Raw genomic sequence first — 23,501 nt, 5'->3', positions numbered from 1 at the left:
GGGGCGGGCGCCGGGCCGGGCCGGGCGCGGGCGGCGAGGGGCTCGGAGAGCGGCGGCCCCGGCCCGCGGCCCCACCATGCCCCAGCTCGGCGGCGGCGGCGGCGGCGGCGGCTCGGGAGGCGGCAGCGGCGGCTCGGGCGCCGGGGCAGCCGGCGGAGGGGACGACCTCGGGGCCAACGACGAGCTGATCCCCTTCCAGGACGAGGGAGGCGAGGAGCAGGAGCCGAGCAGCGACAGCGCGTCAGCGCAGCGGGACCTGGACGAAGTCAAGTCGTCCCTGGTCAACGAGTCGGAGAACCAGAGCAGCAGCTCGGACTCGGAGGTGAGCAAGCCCCCGCGGCCGACCCCGAGGACCCCGGCCCGGCGCCCGCTCACCCGCCCTCGCCTTTGTGTCTCCTTCGCAGGCGGAGAGGCGCCCGCAGCCCGCCCGGGACGCTTTCCAGAAGCCACGGGACTATTTCGCCGAAGGTACGTGCGGGTCCGGGCTGTCCCCCGCTCCCGGCCCCGCAGCGCTCGGCGCCTCGGCTCGGGTCGCCCTCGGTCCCCCTCGCCCCGGTGGCCGTGCCCCTGTTCTTCGCCCCCGTCGGCCTTAGCCGTCCTGGGGCGCGCGTGGGGGGCGCTCGGATTCCCGGTCCCCACCCCGGGACCCCTTACCGAGGCACTGTCCCGAGGGCCCCGGCCTCACCCCCGCCTTGGTTTTACCGGCAGTGAGAAGGCCCCAGGACGGCGCGTTCTTTAAGGGGCCCCCCTACCCTGGCTACCCGTTCCTGATGATCCCGGACCTGAGCAGCCCGTACCTCCCCAACGGACCCCTGTCTCCCGGAGGAGCGCGCACGGTGAGTGTTCGTCCCGCCGCGCCCGGGCGCGCGGGCGGTAGGGGCTCGAGAGATGCGCCCCCGGGCTCGGCGACGGGGTGGGGGATGGGGCCGTCCCGGGAGGATCCCGGGCAGAACTTGCTTACGGAGTTGAACCACTCCGGCAGTCGAGGGTTAGGCTGCGCTGGGAGTGCCTGGAACATTCCCTTACATTCTCCCCTTTGGCTGGGGAGCCGCTTCGGGGTCCACTTCTGGCGTTCTCCTTGGTGTCCAGAATTCTTTGCTCGCGCTAGAGAAAAACTTGGATTTGTGCCGGTTGGGCGGGAGTGTGTGTTGAGCGGGGCGTGGAGGGGGGAGGTGGTCTTGCTTTCTTCCTGGAAATCGGTCCGCTTTCTCTGGCAGTTGGGCAGTGGGGCCAGGGGAGGTGGGTTGGCGACGCTGCCCCGCGACTCCAGCTTCTCCGGGCGGCTAGAAGTCGGTTCCTAAGAAACCCAGTATTCGTGGCGGGTTATTCACACACACACATACACACACCCCCTCCCCACCCCCATCCCTCGCGCTGGGGCCTCAACTTTTCTGTAGAGCTTGGGATTTTAAACTCGCCGAGATGATTTCGAGGGCGAATCGAGGCATTCTTCAAGTTGAGGAACTTGGCTTTTTCCCCCTTTGTTGCCGGCTTTTCTCATTTAAAGCGAGCGCTGCGACACTTTAAACCTGTTAATGGGCGCGCTTTGTGTGCTGCGCGCTGGCATTTAAAGCGGTGATTAAGCAAATTGACCGGGCCCCAGACGACGTGCAAATGAGGGCGGATTCCTTCGCCCCCTCCCAGGCTCTAACTCCCGCCCCCCGCGTCGCGAGGGCTGCAGCCCCTTGAGCTGGCCGGGTTTTGTGTGTGTGCCCTGAGCTGCCACCCGACCCGAGGGCCTCCAGCCCAGGTGCTAGGTCCGCTGGCAGATCTTAGGTGAACGCCTACCTACTGCGTGCCAGGCTCTTGCGCGCTGCTTGGGCGCCTCGAACAGCACAGTGGTTCTCTTTGCTTCCTGCCCAGTTTCCCAGCGCCTGCCAGTTCGTGCTTGATTCGGGGTGGGAGGTGTTTGGCTCCTTAAGACTGGCCGGACAAACTCACTTTATGCTCAAGCTGTCCTTCAATGACGATCACAATTAAAGGGCTGCCTGGGAAACGCTGGTGCTGAATGGACCGTCCCTGCTGTCATGGTCCAGCGGTCCATGGAGAGCGGAGACGTGTGCGGAGGTTCAGAGGGGTCGCTTGGCAGGCCCCTGAGGCGTGAAAGTGGAGGCTGAGGATTCTGACCAACCGAAAGCGGAGTGGGGCCACACAGCTTCCCCTTTAAAGCAGGGAAGACCCTGCATCCTTGGCCCTGCCTTGGAGCATCCTGGGACCTCCCAAATACAAGTCCCGACTATGAGCTGAAACGGGGCATCTGGCTGTTGCTTTTTCTCATTCATATAAAAAGAAGGTGTGAGTAAAAGTTGAGCGAAACAAGCCTTTGTTTAGGTTTTCACATATTCTCGTCGGTGTCCGCAGATGTAATTCAGTTCTGAAGGTTTTAGTAGGGTTTCTGTAACTGTGTATGAGGTCACACTACCGCAGTCCCTTTTCTTGCTTTTACCTTTAGATGTCTGGGAAAAGGAGTTTGGCATTTCTGTGACTCAGCACCGATCCAGATCCATGTCCTGATGTAGATAGAGTCACCAGAAATGTTCCACATATCACTGGTTATTTGACTGGATCTGGCTCTTTCTTCCCCCTTTCTCACTGCATGATAAGTAGCTTCATTCGTGTCTGACTCTTTGCCATGGACTGTAGCCCGTCAGGCTCCTCTGTCCGTGGGATTCTCCAGGCAGGAATACTGGAGTGGGTTTCTGGTGACAGAATGGTGACAGCTCCCTGTCTTCCTATGCTGCTCGTCCCCTCCCCCCAAGAGCCCAAGTGGGACAGACTTTGTTTGTGTCAGTCCCCTCCTTCCTGCTACCATCTTTTACCACTCTTCTTTCTTTCCACCGTCTTAGGTCTTTTACTAAGAGCTCCCAAAGGCTGCTTCCTTTTGGTCCTGGGGCTTTCTGATTACCTGCATGGTCTGTATCCAGACCTGCATGGGACTTTTGGAGTCCTTGGCGGAAGCTGAACTTTCCCCTCTGCATGCTTTTTACTTTTCCTGCTCGTCCCTTCAGCTGTTCTTGCCTGAGCCCATGTTGCCATCCTGCTTTTTCAGCCTCCAGGAACACTCACCCTCTCCCTGTTACCCTTCATAAGAGACTTGGTATGTCTCATCTCACTCTTCTGTTTCTATCTTGCCTCCCCGGTGAATTGCCCTTTCAGAAGTAAGTTCAATGCCTCCATCAATTCTGTGCCCCTTATGTGTCTGTCATTGGGCTTTGACCTGCCTGGTTACAGAGTTCATTGAAGTTTCCTGCATTTATATCAGCTCAGTAGAACCTGCTAATTTGATTCTATCAGTGACTGTTAGTAAAGCACTTGATTGTCTGGACTCTTAAGATTGAGATGATGTTTTTCTGCTGAATGATTATATTAATGAAATTAATGTGATTCTAACTGCAGGCAAACTATAGGTGCAGACAAAGTGGCCCTCTGTGGGGATCCCCGCCTGGTAAAATGTTTTAGGTGGATATTGGGAGGAAAGAAGGGGGAGGCAGGTGGCTGAAGGGTAGGGGGAGTGGTGCCTGGAATGTATGACCTGTTCTCTGGTTTAGCAGCCTTGGTCTTTTTTGGTTTCACCTCCAAGTTTCACAACCCTGGCCTGGCTGCTCTAAGGTCTATAAGTGGTATAAAACCAGGCGACCTCAGTTCTCTTCTGCTTGGAAATACCAAACCAGAGGCAAAAATGAGATTTGGCTGGAGTGTTTTCAGGGTATTAATTGACCCTAGGAATAGCAAATAGCAGGGCTGCAGCACCCTCACCCACTGGCAAAATTCCTTCTGGGACAACTGGGGGCCAGCCAGTCCTCCAGTCTGGCTGTCTCCTCCCCACGCGCTGTTACCTTTGCCCTCCACTCCGGCTTGGCTGGGAAGTGGCCTCTTCCTGAGCCTCTTTAGAGAAGAGGTCCCCTTAACCTGGGGCGTGTGCCAAGCCTCTGAGCCATGATTCATTCTCCTCTGGAACCCCGGGGGACCCTGTGGCCTGTGAAAAGAGGACTAACTGCCGCAAACCACCTTTCACTCCTTCCAAGAGTCACCCAAAATTATACATTCATTCATGAAAAGACTTCACCAGTTTACTAAACCACCTCGGTGCTGTTGACTAGAATTTTGTTAGGAAAATGTAAGTCAACACAGAAGAAAGCAGATGTCAAAAATAGTCTGACAAGTCAGAACCAAAGAGAAAACGCGGAGGGTGGTTCAGTGAGTGAGCGGAGTGTGGTTCAGTGAGCAAGCTACAAAGTGATAGGAGTTATGAGTGTGACCGTAGTGTAAGTGCTAATGACATTTGGGAAAACAACGGTTGCAGGTAGAATCGCTGAGGAAATGGATAGTTTGGGGTCCTATTTATAAATTTTAGAACTACTGTTGTACAGCTCAAGCTCCAAGTTATTCATACATATTCATATAGGCCATCACAACTCAAATTTCTGTATGCAATCCCTCTGTCTTCTAAACGTGGGCCCATTTTTTAAGTCCTTTGCATCCCATGGGCAGTCTTGCTGATATCTGATACAGAGGAACCGAAGCAGAAATCTTTGTGTATGTATACTTAAGTTTTCTGGGGTTTTTTTGGAGTTGTATGTAAAAGCCCAGTCAAACTTTTTCTTTTGGAAGATCAGTGTAAAAGATCAGTATAAACATGCTGCTTTTGGGAAAGTTCTTTTAAGCCATTTCATCTAAATATAACTTCTGTTCCATTTTTTTCTAAATATAACTCAGGGTTTAATGAGGACTTTTCACATGGAATGAGCATTTACGAGGGCCCTGTCTGTGTTGCTGAAGTTTTGGCACTTAGATTGCTGGGGTGACAGTTGGTGACAGACTCTGTGGAGGGACTCAGACCTTGTCAGTCCCTTTTCTTTGACTGGGTGGATCCGACAGGCAATACCTGCTTGCTCTGTTATAATTTTGGAAAGTTTTAGGTTGGTTTCATTCTTCATTGATCTCACTTCTAGGGAATCTTGAGGAGAAAGTAGGTTAGTGTGTACACACACACACTACGACGCAAAGTGTCCCAGGCTTTACAGTGATGTGCAGAGTTACCCCAAAAACTGTGGCATAAAAAAGGAATTTAAATGATTATCCACTGGAAAATGCATTATGCAAAGATCCTACTTATATTCCAAGTTAGAGTCCATTTTTACTGGCTAAGCTGGGGAAATTCAGATTGGCATCCTTAAGATAAGGTTGTAACTCCTCGACTTCATCTGATATTTATTGAGGACTTATCATGGGCAATGACTAAGGGGCTGTGAGAGTTAGGATGAATTAGAACCAACTTTGCCCTGAAGGACTTAAAAAGTGAGTTAGGAAGAAGTAATGTTAGTACAGACCATTAGGAAGGTTCTTGTTAAGAGTCAAGATAGTTCAGAGGAAAATTTGAAGAATAAAAAGAGTAGAAAAATTGTTTTGGGCTGGCATGGTCAAGGAAAGCAGGTAAAGGAAATTGTTTTAAATTGGTCCCTGTCACTCACCATTCTTTAGTTCAAAGTAGTTCTTGTTGAGGGACTTCCCTGGTAATCCAGTGGTTAAGACTTCACCGTCCAGTGCAGAGGTCATGGGTTTGATCCCTGGTTAGGAAGCTAAGATCCCGTATGCCTCCTGGCCAAAATACCCCAAAAGATAAAAACAAGCAATATTGTAACAAAGTAATTCTTGTTGATAATAAAAAACTTAAAAGTAGTAAGGTGGTTAGAATGAAAAGTGGAAGTTCTGCACCCATGTCTTGAGGTAGAAGACAGCACAGGGAGAGCACAGGCATGGAGGAAGGGAAAGGTCAGGGCCATTTGGGCAATGCAAGTTCTTCCATTGGTCTGGAAAGATAAAGGGTCAGACCTTGAAAGCCAGCGAAGGAATCTGGTCTTCTTTAAGAGGCAGCAGAGAACCATTCAACGAAGAAGGAAATGGCAACCAACTCCAGTACTCTTGCCTGGAAAATCCCATGGACGGAGGAGCCTGGTAGGCTGCCGTCTATGGGGTCGCACAGAGTCGGACACGACTGAAGCGACTTAGCAGCAGCAGCAGCAGAGAACCATCCAAAGTTCTGCTGGGAGGCAGTGTGACTTGTACTTGTGCTTAGAAGGATAATAGTGATCGTGGGGAGAGGACCTGGAAGGAGCTAGAATGCTTGGGACACTCAGGGGAGTCCAGGGGTGAGGTGAAAGGGGCTTAGAATATTTGAATGGGAAGGAAGGGTAGGATGTGGGAGACTGGCATGGTTGCCTGAATTTGTGCTTGGAGAGATGGTAGATGGAAGGATGGAAAGGAGGGAGGGAGGAAGGGAGAAAGGGAGGGAGGGAGAGGGTGGCTGATGTCACAGGTAATTGCTAATGTCTGAGCCTGGATGACCTGGGGGGTGACTTGGAGCAGGTGGGGCCCTGCTCTGCCATCTTTGCCTCCCCAGTGCTGGACGGATGCTTATCGGGAACTGTTTGAGCAATGAAGGCCCACACGAGTTTATCAGAGGCTCTCACTTGGAGGAACTGCTTAGTCTCATTGGCGGCGCCTTGAGTTTGAGGGGATAGTAAGGGAATAGTTGAAACTGAAGCAATAGGATGATGCAAGGAGCGGGAGAAGAAAGGAAGGGGAATATCAGAGCAGAGAAGTCACTGAGGGAGAATGGAAAGGAGCGCTTGCCAAGAAGGGAGGAGAACTTAGGTGCTGTGATGGCACAGAAGCTGGAGGGCAGAGAGAGTGGAGGGGTGTGTCCTCAGGGTCAGATGCCACAGAGAGAGGCGATGAGAGGACTGAGAAGTCAAAAGGAGCTTTAGGAAGTCACTAATGGGGAGGTAACTGGTGTCCACAGAGAGCAGTATTCAGGCGTGTGGTGATGAGAACGGTAGGTAGGGGACTTCCAGGGTCCAGTGGTTAAGAATCCGCCTGCCGACGCAAGGGACATGGGTTCGATCCCTAGTCCAGGAGAGATTCCACATACCAAGGAACAACTAAGCCCATTGTGCCGCAGCTACTGAAGCCTGTACACCTAGAGCCTGTGCTGCACAGCAAGAGAGGCAATTGCCATGAGAAGCCTGTGCACCGCAACTGGAGAGTAGCCCCGCTTGGTGAAACTAGAGAAAGCCCAAGTGCAGCAAGGAAGACCCAGCGCAGCCAAAAATAGAGAAGTTAAAAAAAAAAAAAAAAAAAGGTCGGTAGTCAGGGATAGATACTAGCTTCAGGCTTCTCAGTCAGGTGTCCAGGTGCTGTCACCAGGACTGGTCCTGCGATGTGGCCATCGCTCATTCCTCAGCCAGAACCCACACCAGACTCTATACACACACACACACACACACACACACACACACACACACACACGAGCAGCCCTCTACCCTATACATTTCACTTCCGGTCTACCATAACCTGGATGGTGTTGGAAAACCAGACCCTGGACAGATGCGCTGTGGCAGATAGAGGGGAAGAGCTGCAGGCTGTGGAGAATCCTTGCAGGATGCTGGAGGGGGAACTTGTTTGTACAGGGCAGGGTGGAGGGTGAATGGAGAGAAGAGGAGGAAAAGATGAGACTGAGAACTTTGAGAAGAAGGCAGTCTTCTTCCCTCATAGATGGAGGCTGCTGTGCAGCTGCATCTACCAAACAGTAGGCGTTGTCCTCATGACTTGGCAGGCGAGCCCAAGAGTTGAAGAGGATGTAGAAAAATGCAGAGGTAGAGTTGCAGAAATTGAGGACGGAGTGCATTGGTTGGCTAGATGGCTTTGAGATTCTCAGAAAAACCAAGGGCAGGTTGGCTGGGGTTTTTGTTGGCAGTAGGCAAACCACAGGCCCTTTCTCTGTACCCAGTTATAAAGCCAAACTTGTTGGGAACCTTTTAGCTACATGTTAATAATGAAATGTTTGTGCATTGATTGAAAGATATGACACACACTTGGGTAATTTTTCCTTTTTTTATTGTCTGGAGCTGGCTGACTTTGATGGGGGATAGAGGTGGGGGACCAAAACCCAACTCATTTGCAGTCAGGGCCAGATGTTGGGACGTGATAAGTAATTGGGGATGGGAAAGGACTGACCGCATAAAAGCTTGTAGAAAATTGCCCCATGTTGGCTAATCTAATAATGTATTTTTAGAGGAGGTTTTTATATGTTCCATGTTTTATTGTCTTCTCCCAAACTGGATTGGATTAAGGGAGCAATGAAATAATTGCAGTTTCCAAAACCTTGGCATTTGGGAATGAGGGAACATGGGGAAGGTAAAGGGGGCTTGCCTTTTCCTCTGTACTCTGTGTGCTGCCCAGGGAACATCTCTGGGGTACTGGGCAACTTCTTTCTGACATGCTCTGAGTTTTCCCTCAATTTTTCAGGCACCTTTAAGGTTCTAAAGGCTTTAGGTTCAGAGTCCTAAACCTTTTCTTTTCATTATGCGTATTGTTCAGTCACTAAGTCATGTCTGACTCTTTGTGACCCTATGGACTACAGCACACCAGGCTTTCCTGTCCTCCACTGTCTCTCCGAGTTTGTTCAGACTCATGTCCATTGAGTCAGTGATGCCATCCAACCATCTCATCCTCTGTGATCGCCTTCTGCCTTCAATCTTCCCCAGCATCAGGGTCTTTTCCAATGAGTCAGTTCTTCGCATCAGGTAGCCAAAGTATTGGAGCTTTAGCTTCAGCATCAGTCCTTCCAATGAATATTCAGGGTTGATTTCCTTTAGGATTGACTGGTTTGATCTTGTATAGCCTACAGATTTTCAGGGGGGAAAATGACCTTTTAGTTTGGAAATACACTTCAAAATTTGAAAATTGAATCATAAAAATGTTTCCCTGAATATGGCCCTTTTCATGAGTTTTTGTGGAAGAAGTAAGGGATGAGACCCAGTCACCTGGAGTCCTCAGGACAGGAAATGAAGTCACAGGCACACTTTCAAACCATGCTAGCAGTTTAGAAATCTATTGACAGTGAAAGTTGCTCTGACTTTTTGCAGCCCCATGGATTATACAGTCCATGGAATTCTGTAGGCCAGAATACTGGAATGGGTAGCTGGTCCCTTCTCCAGGGGATCTTCCCAATCCAGGGATTGAACTGGTGTCTCCTGCATTGCAGGTGGATTCTTTACCAACTGAGCTTCCAGGGAAACCCCTTAGAAATCTATTGGGTTGGCCAAAAAAATCGTTTGGGTTTTTCTGTAATATCATACAGAAAAAGCCAAACAAACTTTTTGGTCAACCCAGTGTTTCATTCAAAAGGAGGAACAAAGCTCCAAGTTTTCATCTCAGTTGAAGAAAATAAATATAAAATAAGTGTAAACAAAAAATTCAGAGAAGAAATGTTGAATGTCTACTAAATTTATGAATAGTTAAAAACAATCACCATTTTTTGGCCACCATATTAACAAAGGTTTTGTCTTACTAAGGCTGTTAAATGGCAAATGTGTGGTGAAGTGGGTGTTCTTAGTTGCTGTTCTTGAAGGCTGTTGACAGCCCACCCACCAGGAAAGCACTTGGCAACGGTTGCTAAAACTTGAGCACTTGTCACTGCTTCTGACCTGCTAAGAAATAAATACTTGCTATTGCCATTTTGCTGCTGGGCAGACAGACTTGTAGAGGTCAAGTATCTTGGTAAGGTCACACAACTGGTCATTGACAGCACAAAGATTTGAAATTGGTTGTGAGTGCAAAGTCTGGGTCTTCCCATTCCACCCTTGGACTTTCTACGCATGCCTGATGCCACTAGCTCCTCCTCCTCTTGGAAGAAGGGCAGGTGACCTTTGTCTCTCTGTTCAGGAATCTGTGAGTTATCAGTTTGAGTGGAGGGCGGGTAGGTTTTTCCAACTTGGACCTGAGAAGGTAGCTTCCCAAATAAATAGTTGTATAAGTGAGTGAGCAGCTGTGGTTCAAATTCTTCCTCTAGTACTGTCTATGCTCCACAGGTGTTAAGCAACCTTTAGAGGGCAACCCCAGGAGCTTCACTAGCTTGTTACCTTCAGAGAAAACAGTGGTTATCTGCTAACATAGACATGAACTTTTCTGAACAGGGTTGAGGGACTGTCTTTCCTAGGGAGGCTTGAAAGAATACACAAGTGTGTCTTGCGAGGAACGAGGCAGGAGGAACAGGCTGGCTCCTACCCCTGCGATTTGGATTACAACATAGTTTGGTTAACAAACCGAGCTCTGGTGAACCGAGTATGCAAATATTATCTTCTTATTGTACATTTTGTAAAATATTTTATAAATTGGTTGCTTTTAGACAAGCTCTTTAGAAATTAAAAATCCCCCCCAATCATTTGTAATTCTTGGAGTAAATTGACTGTGAAAGAAGTAAATGCTAAATATTTACACAGAGATTTGCAGACAATGTGTTAGTCCCCATCACCACCCCTTTTCTGTGTGTGTGTGTGTGTGTGCACGCATGTGTAAGATGGTTTAAAATTAGGAATCAGGTAATCTGATACATTTTCATTCGCTTCCCAAATTTACCTTCTAGGCAGTCTCTTTCTGAAAACAATAGCATGGTGGAAAGAGTAATAAGGGGCTTCCAGGAGTTGCAAAGAGTCGGACATGACTGAGCACTAACTGCAGAAGTATGGTTAATAGAAGTTGGGGAGGCTCCGGAAGTCCTAGCTATGCCTTCCTGGGAATTTGCATATTACAAGGCACCAATCAGTGAGGTAATTGTCTTATATACTTTGTAAAGTAAACAGGGCCGTTATTTGTAGGAATGTCTATAGAAAGTATGTTGTGTGGAAGAGCAGAGATGTAAATACGAGATAGTAACTGTGATTAAGAAATAGATGGATCTGATGATAAGGAAGAAAAACAAAAGAAATAGGAATGGCAGTATGAAAAGTTCAGTTTGGGATTGATGTGTACACACACTGATGTATTTAAAATAAATAACCAACAAGGGAGAGAAAAGGCAAAGAAAAGCTGATCAATTTATGAATCCAGATTTGTTGGCAGTAGTGATTTCTGATGTTTGGGACTATACTCTTCTCTGTAAATTCCAAAAAGGATATAACAGAGTCACTAGAATCAGATGGATTTATAACACATACCTTATAGGAGTGCACTGGGTGTTCCTCCCTGAGATTCTTGTGCAAGGACTCTGCTTAGGTACCCTGCAGCCCCCTCTGAGCCAGGAGGGACCATCCAGCTCTCCCAGTGATAAGCAGCACAAGCCCAGGGAGATGGTGGGCTTGCCCAAGATCAGACAATTATGAGCGATGAAAACAGAATGGGAGCTCAGCTGTATCCCCTGGAGTTTTACCCTCCCCCGACTCAGGGAGATCCACAGCAACTCTGGTGAAAAGCAATGCTATGGAGAAAATGCACCTCAAAATATTTCTTTGTTAAACTCGAGCACCTGACCCATAATGAATGATTCATAGACATGTGTTGAATGTTGACAGCATGAATATTTAAACCTCAATATTTTTAAAAAGCAGCCTGTAGGCACCTGTAGTGTTGCAAGGTGCTCTGTTATACCATTTACAACTGGTACCATGTCTGATGGTACAATCTCCGTTTTATCCACGAGGATGCTGAGACTGAGAGAGTAAGTAGAAGAGTCCAGAGTCATCTCTCCTGAAGGTTGTAAAGCCATCATTCCAGCCACAGTGCTGCCGTTTCCCCTCTACTGAAAGTGGACAGGCCAAATTAATGTAAAAATGCCATTTGGAGCAAGATACAAAGCAATGGTGTACAAGCGATAAAAGGAGTAACAAGCCAGGTCTCCACATTCATTCTTTTCAGTGGCATACCCAGCCCTTTACGAGGACGAACTGTCATCTCTGTTTCTGCCTGGGGTACAGTCAGAGCCTTAATGGTTGGTGTCTTTATAGTTTCAGAGACGGTATTCACTGCGATCTTAATCTTTCTTTGCTTGTCTTTGCTGTGCAGCTCCACGTGATCTGCTTTTTTTCCCCTTCAGTTTCCCTTGTGTTTTGCTCTGACTTCTTGAGGAGGTAAACTTGGGTCCTTAGATACCGCAATATGCAGTATTGGTCTGTACATCTGGTGACTCAGGCTACTGCCTCCTGCCGCTCCTGACCAGCCCCTCTTGCTTGTACATGTGTCAGTATTTGTATGCAAATTAGAAACAGCCATTACTTATTAATCATATCATCTATTTAAACATTTCTAGGTGGGTTGCATAAAGGAGAGGTATAGTGGGAGTCTTAGGGATACGTGAGATGAAAACACATCATATTTAACTTACAGCATAAACGTTTCTGTTAATAAAATGCTTGTCAGGGATAGAGACATTGGTCTGAAGCTTTGAAGTGGGAAAGAGATCTTCACCCATGTGTTCCCAGGCCCTCCTAAGCAGTTAATACAGGAAGGAGTGGAGAGGGTAAGAGAGTCTAGAGTTAGCCAGAGTCCCTTAATAAGTGTTCCTTTCACCTTGCACTGAAAAGAGAGAGACCTGTGGAGAGAAGCCCGAGGATTGAAGGGTAGAAAAGCATACTCCAGTGACCGGCAGTGTATGTGGCTAAGGGGTCTGCGACTGGGGTTTGGCTGCAGTCACACCTTGGACCCTAGCCCGGCAATGGTCTGGCTCTGTGCCCCTGTGCCCCAGGGCCCTCTTAGGCAAAATAGGGATAGTGGTAGTATTTGAGAGTCACTGAATTAACAATTTGGCTGAATGGACCATGTTTTAAAACCAGGATTTGTTCAAGACTTAAATAGTAACATCATAGAATGAGTCTCTGGGATATAAGAAGAAATGTCAGTATTGTTACAATTTTATTAATATGTTTAGTGACCAAAAGTTTTAACTAATATTTTAATACATGGATATGTTCTTGCAGTATTGAAAAATATTTTTTAGGAAAGGATGAAATGGTATCATCAGGGGAGAACCAGAAATGCTTAAAGTAGTTAGTACATCAGCTTCAGTACTTAGTGCATGGTTTTGAAGTTTACATGGTTATCAGTTCCGTTTGAAAAGACTTACATATCACTTTCAAAGGCTTATGTGTTTGAGGACTTCCCTCGAAATCTGAAGTTAAAGCTTCCCCCCATTTCAGTGTAGGGGGTGTGGTTCAGGTCCTGGTTGGGGCCTATACCTTGTGGCCAAAAACCCAAAAAGTAAAATAGAAACAATATTGTAACAAATTAAGTCAAGACTTTAAAAATCAGATCAGATCAGTCGCTCAGTCGTGTCCGACTCTTTGCGACCCCATGAATCGCAGCACGCCAGGCCTCCCTGTCCATCACCAACTCCCGGAGTCCACTCAGACTCACATCCATCGAGTCAGTGATGCCATCCAGCCATCTCATCCTCTGTCATCCCCTTCTCCTCCTGCCCCCAATCCCTCCCAACATCAGAGTCTTTTACAATGAGTCAACTCTTCGCATGAGGTGGCCAAAGTACTGGAGTTTCAGCTTTAGCATCATTCCTTCCAAAGAAATCCCAGGGCTGATCTCCTTCAGAATGGACTGGTTGGATCTCCTTGCAGTCCAGGGAACTCTCCAGACTCTTCTCCAACACCACAGTTCAAAAGCATCAATTCTTCGGCGCTCAGCCTTCTTCACAGTCCAACTCTCACATCCATACATGACCACAGGAAAAACCATAGCCTTGACTCAACAAACCTTTGTTGGCAAAGTAATGTCTCTGCTTTTGAATATACTATCTAGGTTGGTCATAACTTTCCTTCCAAGGAGTAAGCGTCTTTTAATTTCATGGCTGCAGTCACCATCTGTAGTGATTTTGGAGCCCAGGAAAATAAAGTCTGACACTGTTTCCACTGTTTACCCATCTATTTCCCATGAAGTGGTGGGACCGGATGCCATGATCTTTGTTTTCTGAATGTTGAGCCTTAAGCCAACTTTTTCACTCTCCTCTTTCACTTTCATCAAGAGGCTTTTGAGTTCCTCTTCACTTTCTGCCATAAGGGTGGTGTCATCTGCATATCTGAGGTTATTGATATTTCTCCCGGCAATCTTGATTCCAGCTTGTGTTTCTTCCAGTCCAGCATTTTTCATGATGTACTCTGCATAGAAGTTAAATAAACAGGGTGACAATATACAGCCTTGACGAACTCCTTTTCCTATTTGGAACCAGTCTGTTGTTCCATGTCCAGTTCTAACTGTTGCTTCCTGACCTGCATACAGGTTTCTCAAGAGGCAGGTCAGGTGGTCTGGTATTCCCATCTCTTTCAGAATTTTCCACAGTTTATTGTGATCCACAGTCAAAGGCTTTGGCATAGTCAATAAAGCAGAAATAGATGTTTTTCTGGATCTCTCTTGCTTTTGCTATGATCCGGCGGATGTTGGCAATTTGATCTCTGGTTCCTCTGCCTTTTCTAAAACCAGCTTGAACATCAGGAAGTTCATGGTTCACATATTGCTGAAGCCTGGCTTGGAGAATTTTGAGCATTACTTTACTAGCATGTGAGATGAGTGCAATTGTGTGGTAGTTTGAGCATTCTTTGGCATTGCCTTTCTTTGGGATTGGAATGAAAACTGACCTTTTCCAGTCCTGTGGCCACTGCTGAGTTTTCCAAATTTGCTGGCATTTTGAGTGCAGCACTTTCACAGCATCATCTTTCAGGATTTGGAATAGCTCAACTGGAATTCCATCACCTCCACTAGCTTTGTTCGTAGTGATGCTTTCTAAGGCCCACTTGACTTCACATTCCAGGATATCTGGCTCTAGGTCAGTGATCACACCATCGTGATTATCTGGGTCATGAAGATCTTTTTTGTACAGTTCTTCTGTGTATTCTTGCCACTTCTTCTTAATATCTTCTGCTTCTGTTAGGTCCATAGCGTGGGTCATGGTGGAGAGATCTGACAGAATGTGGTCCACTAGAGAAGGGAATGGCAAACCACTTCAGTATTCTTGCCTTGAGAACCCCATGAAAAGTATGAAAAGGCAAAATGATAGGATACTGAAAGAGGAACTCCCCAGGTCAGTAGGTGCCCAATATGCTACTGGAGATCAGTGGAGAAATAACTCCAGAAAGAATGAAGGGATGGAGCCAAAGCAAAAACAATACCCAGCTGTGGATGTGACTGGTGATAGAAGCAAGGTCCAATGCTGTAAAGAGCAATATTGCATAGGAACCTGGAATGTCAGGTCCATGAATCATGGCAAATTGGAAGTGGTCAAACAAGAGATGGCAAGAGTGAATGTCGACATTCTAGGAATCAGTGAACTGAAATGGACTGGAATGGGTGAATTTAACTCAGATGACCATTATATCTACTACTGCGGGCAGGAATCCCTCAGAAGAAATGGAGTGGCCATCATGGTCAACAAAAGAGTCCAAAATGCAGTACTTGGATGCAATCTCAAAAACGACAGAATGATCTTTGTTCATTTCCAAGGCAAACCATTCAGTATCACAGTAATCCAAGTGTATGCCCCAACCAGTAACGCTGAAGAAGCTGAAGTTGAACGGTTCTATGAAGACCTACAAGACCTTTTAGAACTAACACCCAAAAAAGATGTCCTTTTCATTATAGGGGACTGGAATGCAAAAGTAGGAAGTCAAGAAACACCTGGAGTAACAGGCAAATTTGGCCTTGGAATACGGAATGAAGCAGGACAAAGACTTAATAGAGTTTTGCCAAGAAAATGCACTGGTTATAACAAACACCCTCTTCCAACAACACAAGAGAAGACTCTACACATGGACATCACCAGATGGTCAACACCGAAATCAGATTGATTAAATTCTTTGCAGCCAAAGATGGAGAAGCTCTATACAGTCAGCAAAAACAAGACCAGGAGCTGACTGTCGCTCAGACCATGAACTCCTTATTGCCAAATTCAGACTTAAATTGAAGAAAGTAGGGAAAACCACTAGACCATTCAGATATGACCTAAATCAAATCCCTTATGATTATACAGTGGAAGTGAGAAATAGATTTAAGGGCCTAGATCTGATAGATAGAGTGCCTGATGAACTATGGAATGAGGTTCGTGACATTGTACAGGAGACAGGGATCAAGACCATTCCCATAGAAAAGAAATGCAAAAAAGCAAAATGGCTGTCTGGGGAGGCCTTACAAATAGCTGTGAAAAGAAGAGAAGCGAAAAGCAAAGGAAAAAAGGAAAGATATAAACATCTGAATGCAGAGTTCCAAAGACTAGCAAGAAGAGATAAGAAAGCCTTCTTCAGCAATCAATGCAAAGAAATAGAGGAAAACAACAGAATGGGAAAGACTAGGGATCTCTTCAAGAAAATCAGAGATACCAAAGGAATGTTTCATGCAAAGACTTTAAAAATGGTCTGTATCAAAAAAACAACAAAACAAATTAGTGGTTTGTGTGAGTTCTTCATCTATCAATAGGATGATGTGCATACAACTAATTCATACACACACACAAGTTTTAACTTTTTATTTTGGAATAATTTTAGACATAGGAAAGGGTGCAGACTCATACAGAGAATTTCTATATACTTTACCCCAGATTTCTCCAAATGTTAATATTTATTACATTTTAAAAACCTTTCTATAACTTTTTTTCTGAATCATTTGAGAGTAAGTGACAGACTAGATAGCTTTGTGTGTTTGTCCTAAAACCAAGGACATTTACCATGATATAATTATCAAAATCAGGAAATTGTTGTCTCAACTACAGACCTTATTCAGATGTTGGCTGATTGTCTTCCTAATGGCTTTTGTAGTAAAAGAAAATGTTAAAAATTTTTGGTGGGGATGGGAGGTGTTCAGAAGGTGCCTAAGACCGTGTGCTATACTTAGTTGTCATGTATTTTTACTCTCCCTCAGTCTAAAATAGTTTGTTTCTTTTTAATAATTTTATTTTTAGTCTCCCTCAGACTAGAAAAGTTTAAAAAAAAATAACTTTATTTATTTGTGGCCATTCTGGGTCTTCGTTACTGCACAGGCTTTTCTCCAGTTGCAGCGAGTGGGGGCTGTTGCTCTTGGTTGTGGTGCGTGGGCATCTCATTGCGGCGGCCTCCCTCGCTGCAGAGCTCGGGCTCTAGGACATGTGGGCTTCAGTTGCTCTGGGGCTCTAAAGCATAGGCTCTGTAGTTGTGGTGCACGGGCTTAGTTGTTCCCACAGCACGTGGGATCCTCCCAGACCAGGGATCCAACCCTTGTCTCTTGCACTGGCAGGCAGATTTCCTTACCACTGAGCCACCAGGGCAAACCCTAGAACAGATTTTTGAACTGTGTCTTGTATTGACTTTAAGAATACAAGCCATTTATTTTGTAGGACCTTGAACTTTTTTTTCCCCCTAATGTTTCTTCAAGTAGATTTTGGGCAAGAATACTGCAAAACTGATGTCCTTCTCAATGCTTCTCCTAAGAGGCACCATCTATTTTTCCCATTCATAGGTGTTGTTAATTTTGGTCATTTGGTTAAAATTTGGTCTACCAGATTTATCCAAGAAAGTTACTGTTTTTTAATGTTTCTTTGTGTGTGTATATGTGTGTTTTAAATGTATTTTTAATTGGATGATAGTTTCTTTACAATGTGAAAGTTACTATTTTACTGTTTGTGATTATGAGTATCTTGTGAGGAGATACTTTGGGACTATGGAAGTACAGCATTGTTCATCACTTTCAACTACTGGTTTTAGTATCCACTGATGTTTCTTACCAGAACCAGTTATCACTGTGGTAGTGGCCAAATTTTTTGTTTTATTTATTTATTTTTGTATTTTTGATGAAAATTGTATGGTGGTTGGATTTTTAAAGTTTGTTATTTTAACTCAGGAACAATTTCTCAGCTCTGTAAGTTGTTGAATTGTTTAGCATGTTTGTGAATACTAAGATGAAGGAACAAGATGGCTTAGGTCCTTTTTAAAAAATAATAGTTTGTTCTTCATAGTTTTTATGATCTTTACTATGCCAGCATCAATGATAAATCAGTGATTTACCAAGAATTTAATGGCTCACAATTTTGAGATCTTGTGAAATATTGAGGTAGCAATATTTTGTTCTTTGTTCTTCATAGAATGTAAAGAAGTTCCTAATTGGGATTTTTAGGTTCTTATCTGATGACTGGAGTTTCTCATAGTCTGTCTAGATTTTCTTAAATGCAACCCCAGGGTTCTTTAAACCTGTTTTTCTGTGTCCTGTATTTCTTGAAAATCGTTAGCTGGACTTAGATTCTTGATCAGGCTCCAAGGTTCTCACTGTCCTTTTAAAATTTATTTTATTTTTAAATTTTTTTGGTTCTGTAAATTGACTTTCATAGACTTTCTTTTACTTCTTACTTTATTTTTGCACGACTCTTTCATAAATGACCTTTCATGGAGAGGCACTGCAGGTCAGCCTGTCTCTCTGTAGTGTTAGCAACCACTGATGATCATCACCCACATCACCTGTGAGCAGTTTCAAAATGGCCATAGTCTGTTTGTATCATTGCTTCTCCATTTATCAGCTGTAACATTTTTAAAAAGAGAAACTGCTGCTGCTGCTGCTGCTAAGTCGCTTCAGTCGTGTCCGACTCTGTGCGACCCCATAGACGGCAGCCTTCCAGGCTCCTCCATCCAATGGATTTTCCAGGTAAGAGTACTGGAGTGGGGTGCCATTGCCTTCTCCAAAAAAGAGAAACTACCTTTCATCAACTACTAAGTTACCTTAGATCGGAGATCAGCAAACTAAGGTCCACAGGCTAAATCCAACCCAATGTTTATTTTTGTAATTAAAGTTTTATTGGAACAGCCATGCCCATTCGTTTGCATATTGTGTATGGCTGCTTTTGCACAGCAATGGCTGGGTTGAGCAGTTGCCACTGGGGCCATAAGTGGCCCATGTCTGCATATATGCTCACTCAGTCGCAAAGTCGTATTCGACTCTTTGTGACCCTATAGACTGTAGCCTGAGAGACTACTCTGTCCATGGGATTTTCCAGGTGAAAATACTGAAGTGGATTGCCATTTCCTTCTCCAGGGGATGTTCCTGATCCAGGGATCAAACTTGTCAGGCACAAGTTTGATCCTGCTGTCAGGCACATTCTTCACCACTGCGCCACCTGGGAAGCCCCCTAAGTGGCTCACATTGCTGAAAAGATCTGGCCCTTGATAGAAGCAGTTTGCTGACCCCTGCTCTAGATCATATGGAAGAAGCAATTTAAATGTTTGATCCTTTCTCCAGTTTTCAGTTGTTGTCCTATTATCCTGCAAAGGCGACCACTGAATTTTTTTTTTAATATTGTTACAGACTCATGGATGTAAACCTATTTGGTATAGTTCAACTGATACACAATTATTATCTTTATTGAAACTCAAATTGCCACATCTTTAGCCAGTGGGAGCCTCTTCAAGTTGGTTCCTGAGTTTTTGTGTATACAATCTTTGTGTATACGGTCTTTGATGCTTCCGGGATTACTGGTATGGTGTTCCAGGTTCATCTTGTGGATTTCCTGCTGTAGACCTGGGGCCAGATATTTCTAGGATCTCTGCTTCCTTTCAGTGAAAGATGTTATTTAGAGACCATAGTCTGAATGGTAAGGGTGCATATATAAAGCTCCTAAAGGGTGTTCTGTTTAATGTTATGAGTGCATTAACTAATCCGTAGAATTTGAAAGTAGAATGTGATAGCTGTGATTTTAAAACACATAGTCACTTTTGTTCTAAAAGTATGTATTGTTCTCTATTTTTTTTTTTGTATTTATTTATTTATTTGGCTGCGTGGGGTCTTAGTCGTGGCATGTGGCATCTTCCTCATTGCATCATGCAGGATCTTTCCATGCGGCACACGGACTCTAGTTGTGATACTTGGCTCAGTAGTTGCACCGTGCTGGCTCAGTAGTTGTGGCAGGCAGGCTTTCTAGTGTTGGCTTGCAGGTTTAGTTGCACCTTATCATGTAGGATCTTCGTTCCCCTCTGCAGGGATCAAACCTACGTCCTCTGCATTGGAAGGTGGATTCTTTACCACTGGACCACCAGGAAAGTCCTAATGGTCTCCATTTTTAATCCTCTTAATAATGTTGTTAATTAATCCTCCTATTTAGTAATTTTAGTTGTACATTAGAATTGTTTTCTATCTTTCATGCTTTTATTCTTTCAATAAAATATATGCTTATCTATTTCTGCCAACCGTTATCATTTCACTGGATAAAGCTCACAAGATTTCCAGTTAGATTGCATGTGGAATGCTTCCCTGTTTTTGAAAGGGTTTGTTCAGATAATGACAGCAAATCCAAACATGCTTCATTTCTCTGTTTCTCACATTGTGACACTAATTAGATATATTGGTCACCTCTGTGACCACATGCTCATCCATCAGGCAGAAGTACAGGTCTTCTGAAGACTGAAGCTGAAACTGAACAACAGATTTACACTGAATGCTGAGGCCAAATTTTTATATATTCCTAGGACCTACCTCACGGTTGCAAAAGATTAAATAAAGTTTTTCAGGAGCATGTAGAACAAAATGCGTAGTATAGTAAGGACTTTGTTAAGGTAACCTTGTTATCAACTTTGGTGGCCTTGGCTTTTCAGGTCTCCCTAGCCCCTATGAAATTTAGTCTCTGTATTGTACCATTCCTTGTATGAACTTGTGTTCAGTTTTGGATTGCTGGTTTTCTAGAACCCATATCCTTAGCAATCCTGGCTGTCGTATTTCCCTTTTGATCACCGTTGCCCCTAGCACAGTGCCTTGTACATAAAATCTGTACTATAGGGTTATTTGTGTGATTGCACTTCCCTCATTTTAACACATCATATATAATAAAATAAACAGCAAAAATCTGGCTTCCTCCTGAACATTGTTAGGCTAACAAGGGAAAATTATCATTCACTTCTTTCATGTATGATCTTTTAGTTTTTATTAATCATTTGGTATTATCTTTAATTAAGTACAAAGACTTTTCCAGACACATCACGTAGAGATCATTTTATCCACCGCTCTGTTTGGCTGCCGGTCTCTTGTCTCTCTCCTCAACAGTGGTAAGGCGAAGACCCTTTCCATGGGGAAGAGAGATTCACGGTTTGTTGCCTTTGCAAGTAACGGAAATGTTCGAGAGCCATGTGGCAAAACTGTTGCCGTTCGCATCTTTCACATGAACTACTTCAGAAGGGCCTGGATGTCTCTCCCAGTTTGTAATCACACCAGTTCTTCCCAGCTTAGCACCTCCAGTCACCATGCACAGGTTACAGTGTCAAATTTGATGAAATCAGTAATCTTGCCAGTCTCCAAGTCAATCTGAATGGTGTCATTCACCTTAATGAGGGGATCGGGGCAACAGATGGTACGAGCATCCTGGGTTACCAGATGAGGGATTCCTTTTGTCCCCACAGATATCTTTCTTTGCACAATTTATACTTGGCCACCCCAGGTGTAATATGATAAATAGCAAAGCGACCCTTGGGGTTATAGATCAAACAAAAATTCTCTCCAATCTTATCAATGCTGATGACGTTCATAAAACCAGCCGGTAGGTTATATCTGTGCGGACTTTGCCATTGATCTTAATGAATCGCTGCATGCAAATCTTTACTTCATCCCCTGTTAGGGCATACTTAAGTCTGTTCCTTAGGAAAATGATTAGGGGGAGACATTCCCTCAGCTTGTGGGGGCCGGCAGATGGTTAAGGGGCAAACACACTGGTCAATTTATCCAGCATCCAATGTTTTGGAGCTGCTATGAGTTTCAGGTGCTTCTTGGGACCCTGAGCCATGGCTGTGCCAGGCACAAAAAGAGCTCAGGTGTGATTTTTTTTTTTTTTTTTTTTAATTTATTTGATTATGTCAGGTCTTAGTTGCAGCGTTCAGGCTTTTCTAGTTGTGGCGTGGGGGCTCAGGATTTGAGCCATGAGGGCTCTCTAGTTGTCGGGCATGGGTTCTAGAGCAAGGGTCCCCCACCCTTGGGCCATGGTACCGATGCGGGGCCCATTAGGAACTGGACTGCACAGCAGGTGAGCAGCAGGTGATCAAGTGAAGCTTCATTTATAGCTGCTCCCCATCCCTAGCATTTTCACCTGAGCTCCGCCTCCTGTCAAATCAATAGTGGCTGCTGCTGCTGCTGCTAAGTCGCTTCAGTCGTGTCCGACTCTGTGCGACCCCATAGACGGCAGCCCACCAGGCTCCCCTGTCCCTGGGATTCTCCAGGCAAGAACACTGGAGTGGGTTGCCATTTCCTTCTCCAATGCATGAAAGTGAAACGTGAAAGTGAAATCCCTGAGTCTTGTCCGACTCTTAGCGACCCCATGGACTTCGGCCTTCCAGGCTCCTCCATCCATGGGATTTTCCAGGCAAGAGTGCTGGAGTAGGGTGCCATTGCCTTCTCTGAATAGTGGCATTAGATTCTCATAGGTGCACGAATCCTACTGTGCTTGAATCATCCCCAAACCACTCAGGATGGGTAGAAAAATTGTTTCCCATGAAACTGGTCCCTGGTGTCAAAAAGGTTGGGTACTGCCATCCTAGAGCACAAGGGCTCTCTCTAGTTGTGGCTTTCAGACTTAATTGCCTGCCGCATGTGAGATCTTAGTTCCCTGACCAGGGATCAGCCCTGCATCGACAGCTTCTTAACCACTGGACCACCAGGGGAGTCCTGGGTGTGATCTTTGATAAGTTGATCACTGGTGGTTGATCCTTTTAATTTTCCTTTAAAAAAAATTTTATTTGGCTGCACTGGGATCTTCATTGTGGCACTCAGGATCTTTAGTTGCGGCATGTGGGAACTAGTTCCCTGACCAGGGATTGAACCCCGGCCCACTGCATTGGGAGCATGGAGTGTTAGCCACTGGACCACCAGGAAGGTCCCTTAATGTTACTTTTTATGAAGATTTCTTCAGTTCATCCCAGTTTAAGGCTGTACATTCTTTTAAAAATGAAGCAGATGTCTGTGCTGGAGACAGAGTTCCCACTGGTATGTAGTTGTGGACATTCCTTCATCTGTAATACTGGGGGTATGTTAGCAGTTGTAGAAGCCATATGTTTTCATAGGCTTTTGCCAAGGAAAATACTTTAGAATTACATTAGCAACTCCAAGGTATTTTGGCTTCTGAGAGGACACATGGTAGTTTTCCAATTATACAAACAAGAGCTTTTGTTTTATGCTGAAGTTTCTTACAGGCTCTGGGAACAATAGAGCCTCTATCAGCATTTCCCAGAGTAACTTCCTAGGGATGTTAAGAGGTAGTATTATTGCTTCATTTCTGCAAGATTTTAACATGCCGGTGTGGTCTCTTAGAGGGGAGTGTGCTATGCAGGAGTCCTCTGGCTTATTTGACCAAGGCTTTCCTTGTGTTTGGAGTACTACCATCCGCCCAGTGTCCCTCACCCCATGCACACATTTCACTTCATAGTCCCTGGCTCCCAGCCTTAGATGTGGTCCCTGATGCAAATGCTGAGCTCCCTGTACTTGAGCACATTGCTCTGCGGTAAATATGTAACTTCACAATGATCCAATAGGCGCTTGTCTTCTTTGGAGCCTAACCTCACTGAAGAACTTGGGGAAAGGGCCTGTTTTCTATGGGGTTCTAGCACCAAGCATTTATATTTTTTCATTTATTTATTTTTGGCTGTGCTGGATCTTTGTTGCTACACAGGCTTGTCTCTAGAGAGTGGGGTTACACTCTAGTTGTGGTGCTCAGGCTTCTCACTGCAGTGGCTTCTTTT

General features: G+C 45.3%; 1 protein-coding gene and 1 pseudogene across 1 annotated transcript in view; one reads left to right on the top strand and one right to left on the bottom strand.

Moving 5' to 3' along the window:
• Positions 1-76: 76 nt before the first annotated feature.
• TCF7L1 (transcription factor 7 like 1) overlaps positions 77-23,501 on the top strand; it is a 202,568-nt gene continuing 179,143 nt past the window's right edge. The window contains exons 1-3 of the mRNA XM_027555562.1: positions 77-322; positions 405-468; positions 709-836. Coding sequence (XP_027411363.1) covers positions 77-322; positions 405-468; positions 709-836 — 438 coding nt within the window. The remainder of the gene's footprint in view (positions 323-404; positions 469-708; positions 837-23,501) is intronic.
• Positions 20,194-22,148, bottom strand: LOC113901327 (annotated as a pseudogene).

This window comes from Bos indicus x Bos taurus, chromosome 11 (assembly GCF_003369695.1).
Source record: "Bos indicus x Bos taurus breed Angus x Brahman F1 hybrid chromosome 11, Bos_hybrid_MaternalHap_v2.0, whole genome shotgun sequence".
In the NCBI taxonomy this organism is placed as follows: domain Eukaryota; kingdom Metazoa; phylum Chordata; class Mammalia; order Artiodactyla; family Bovidae; genus Bos; species Bos indicus x Bos taurus.
This window is presented reverse-complemented; position numbering and strand designations above follow the sequence as displayed.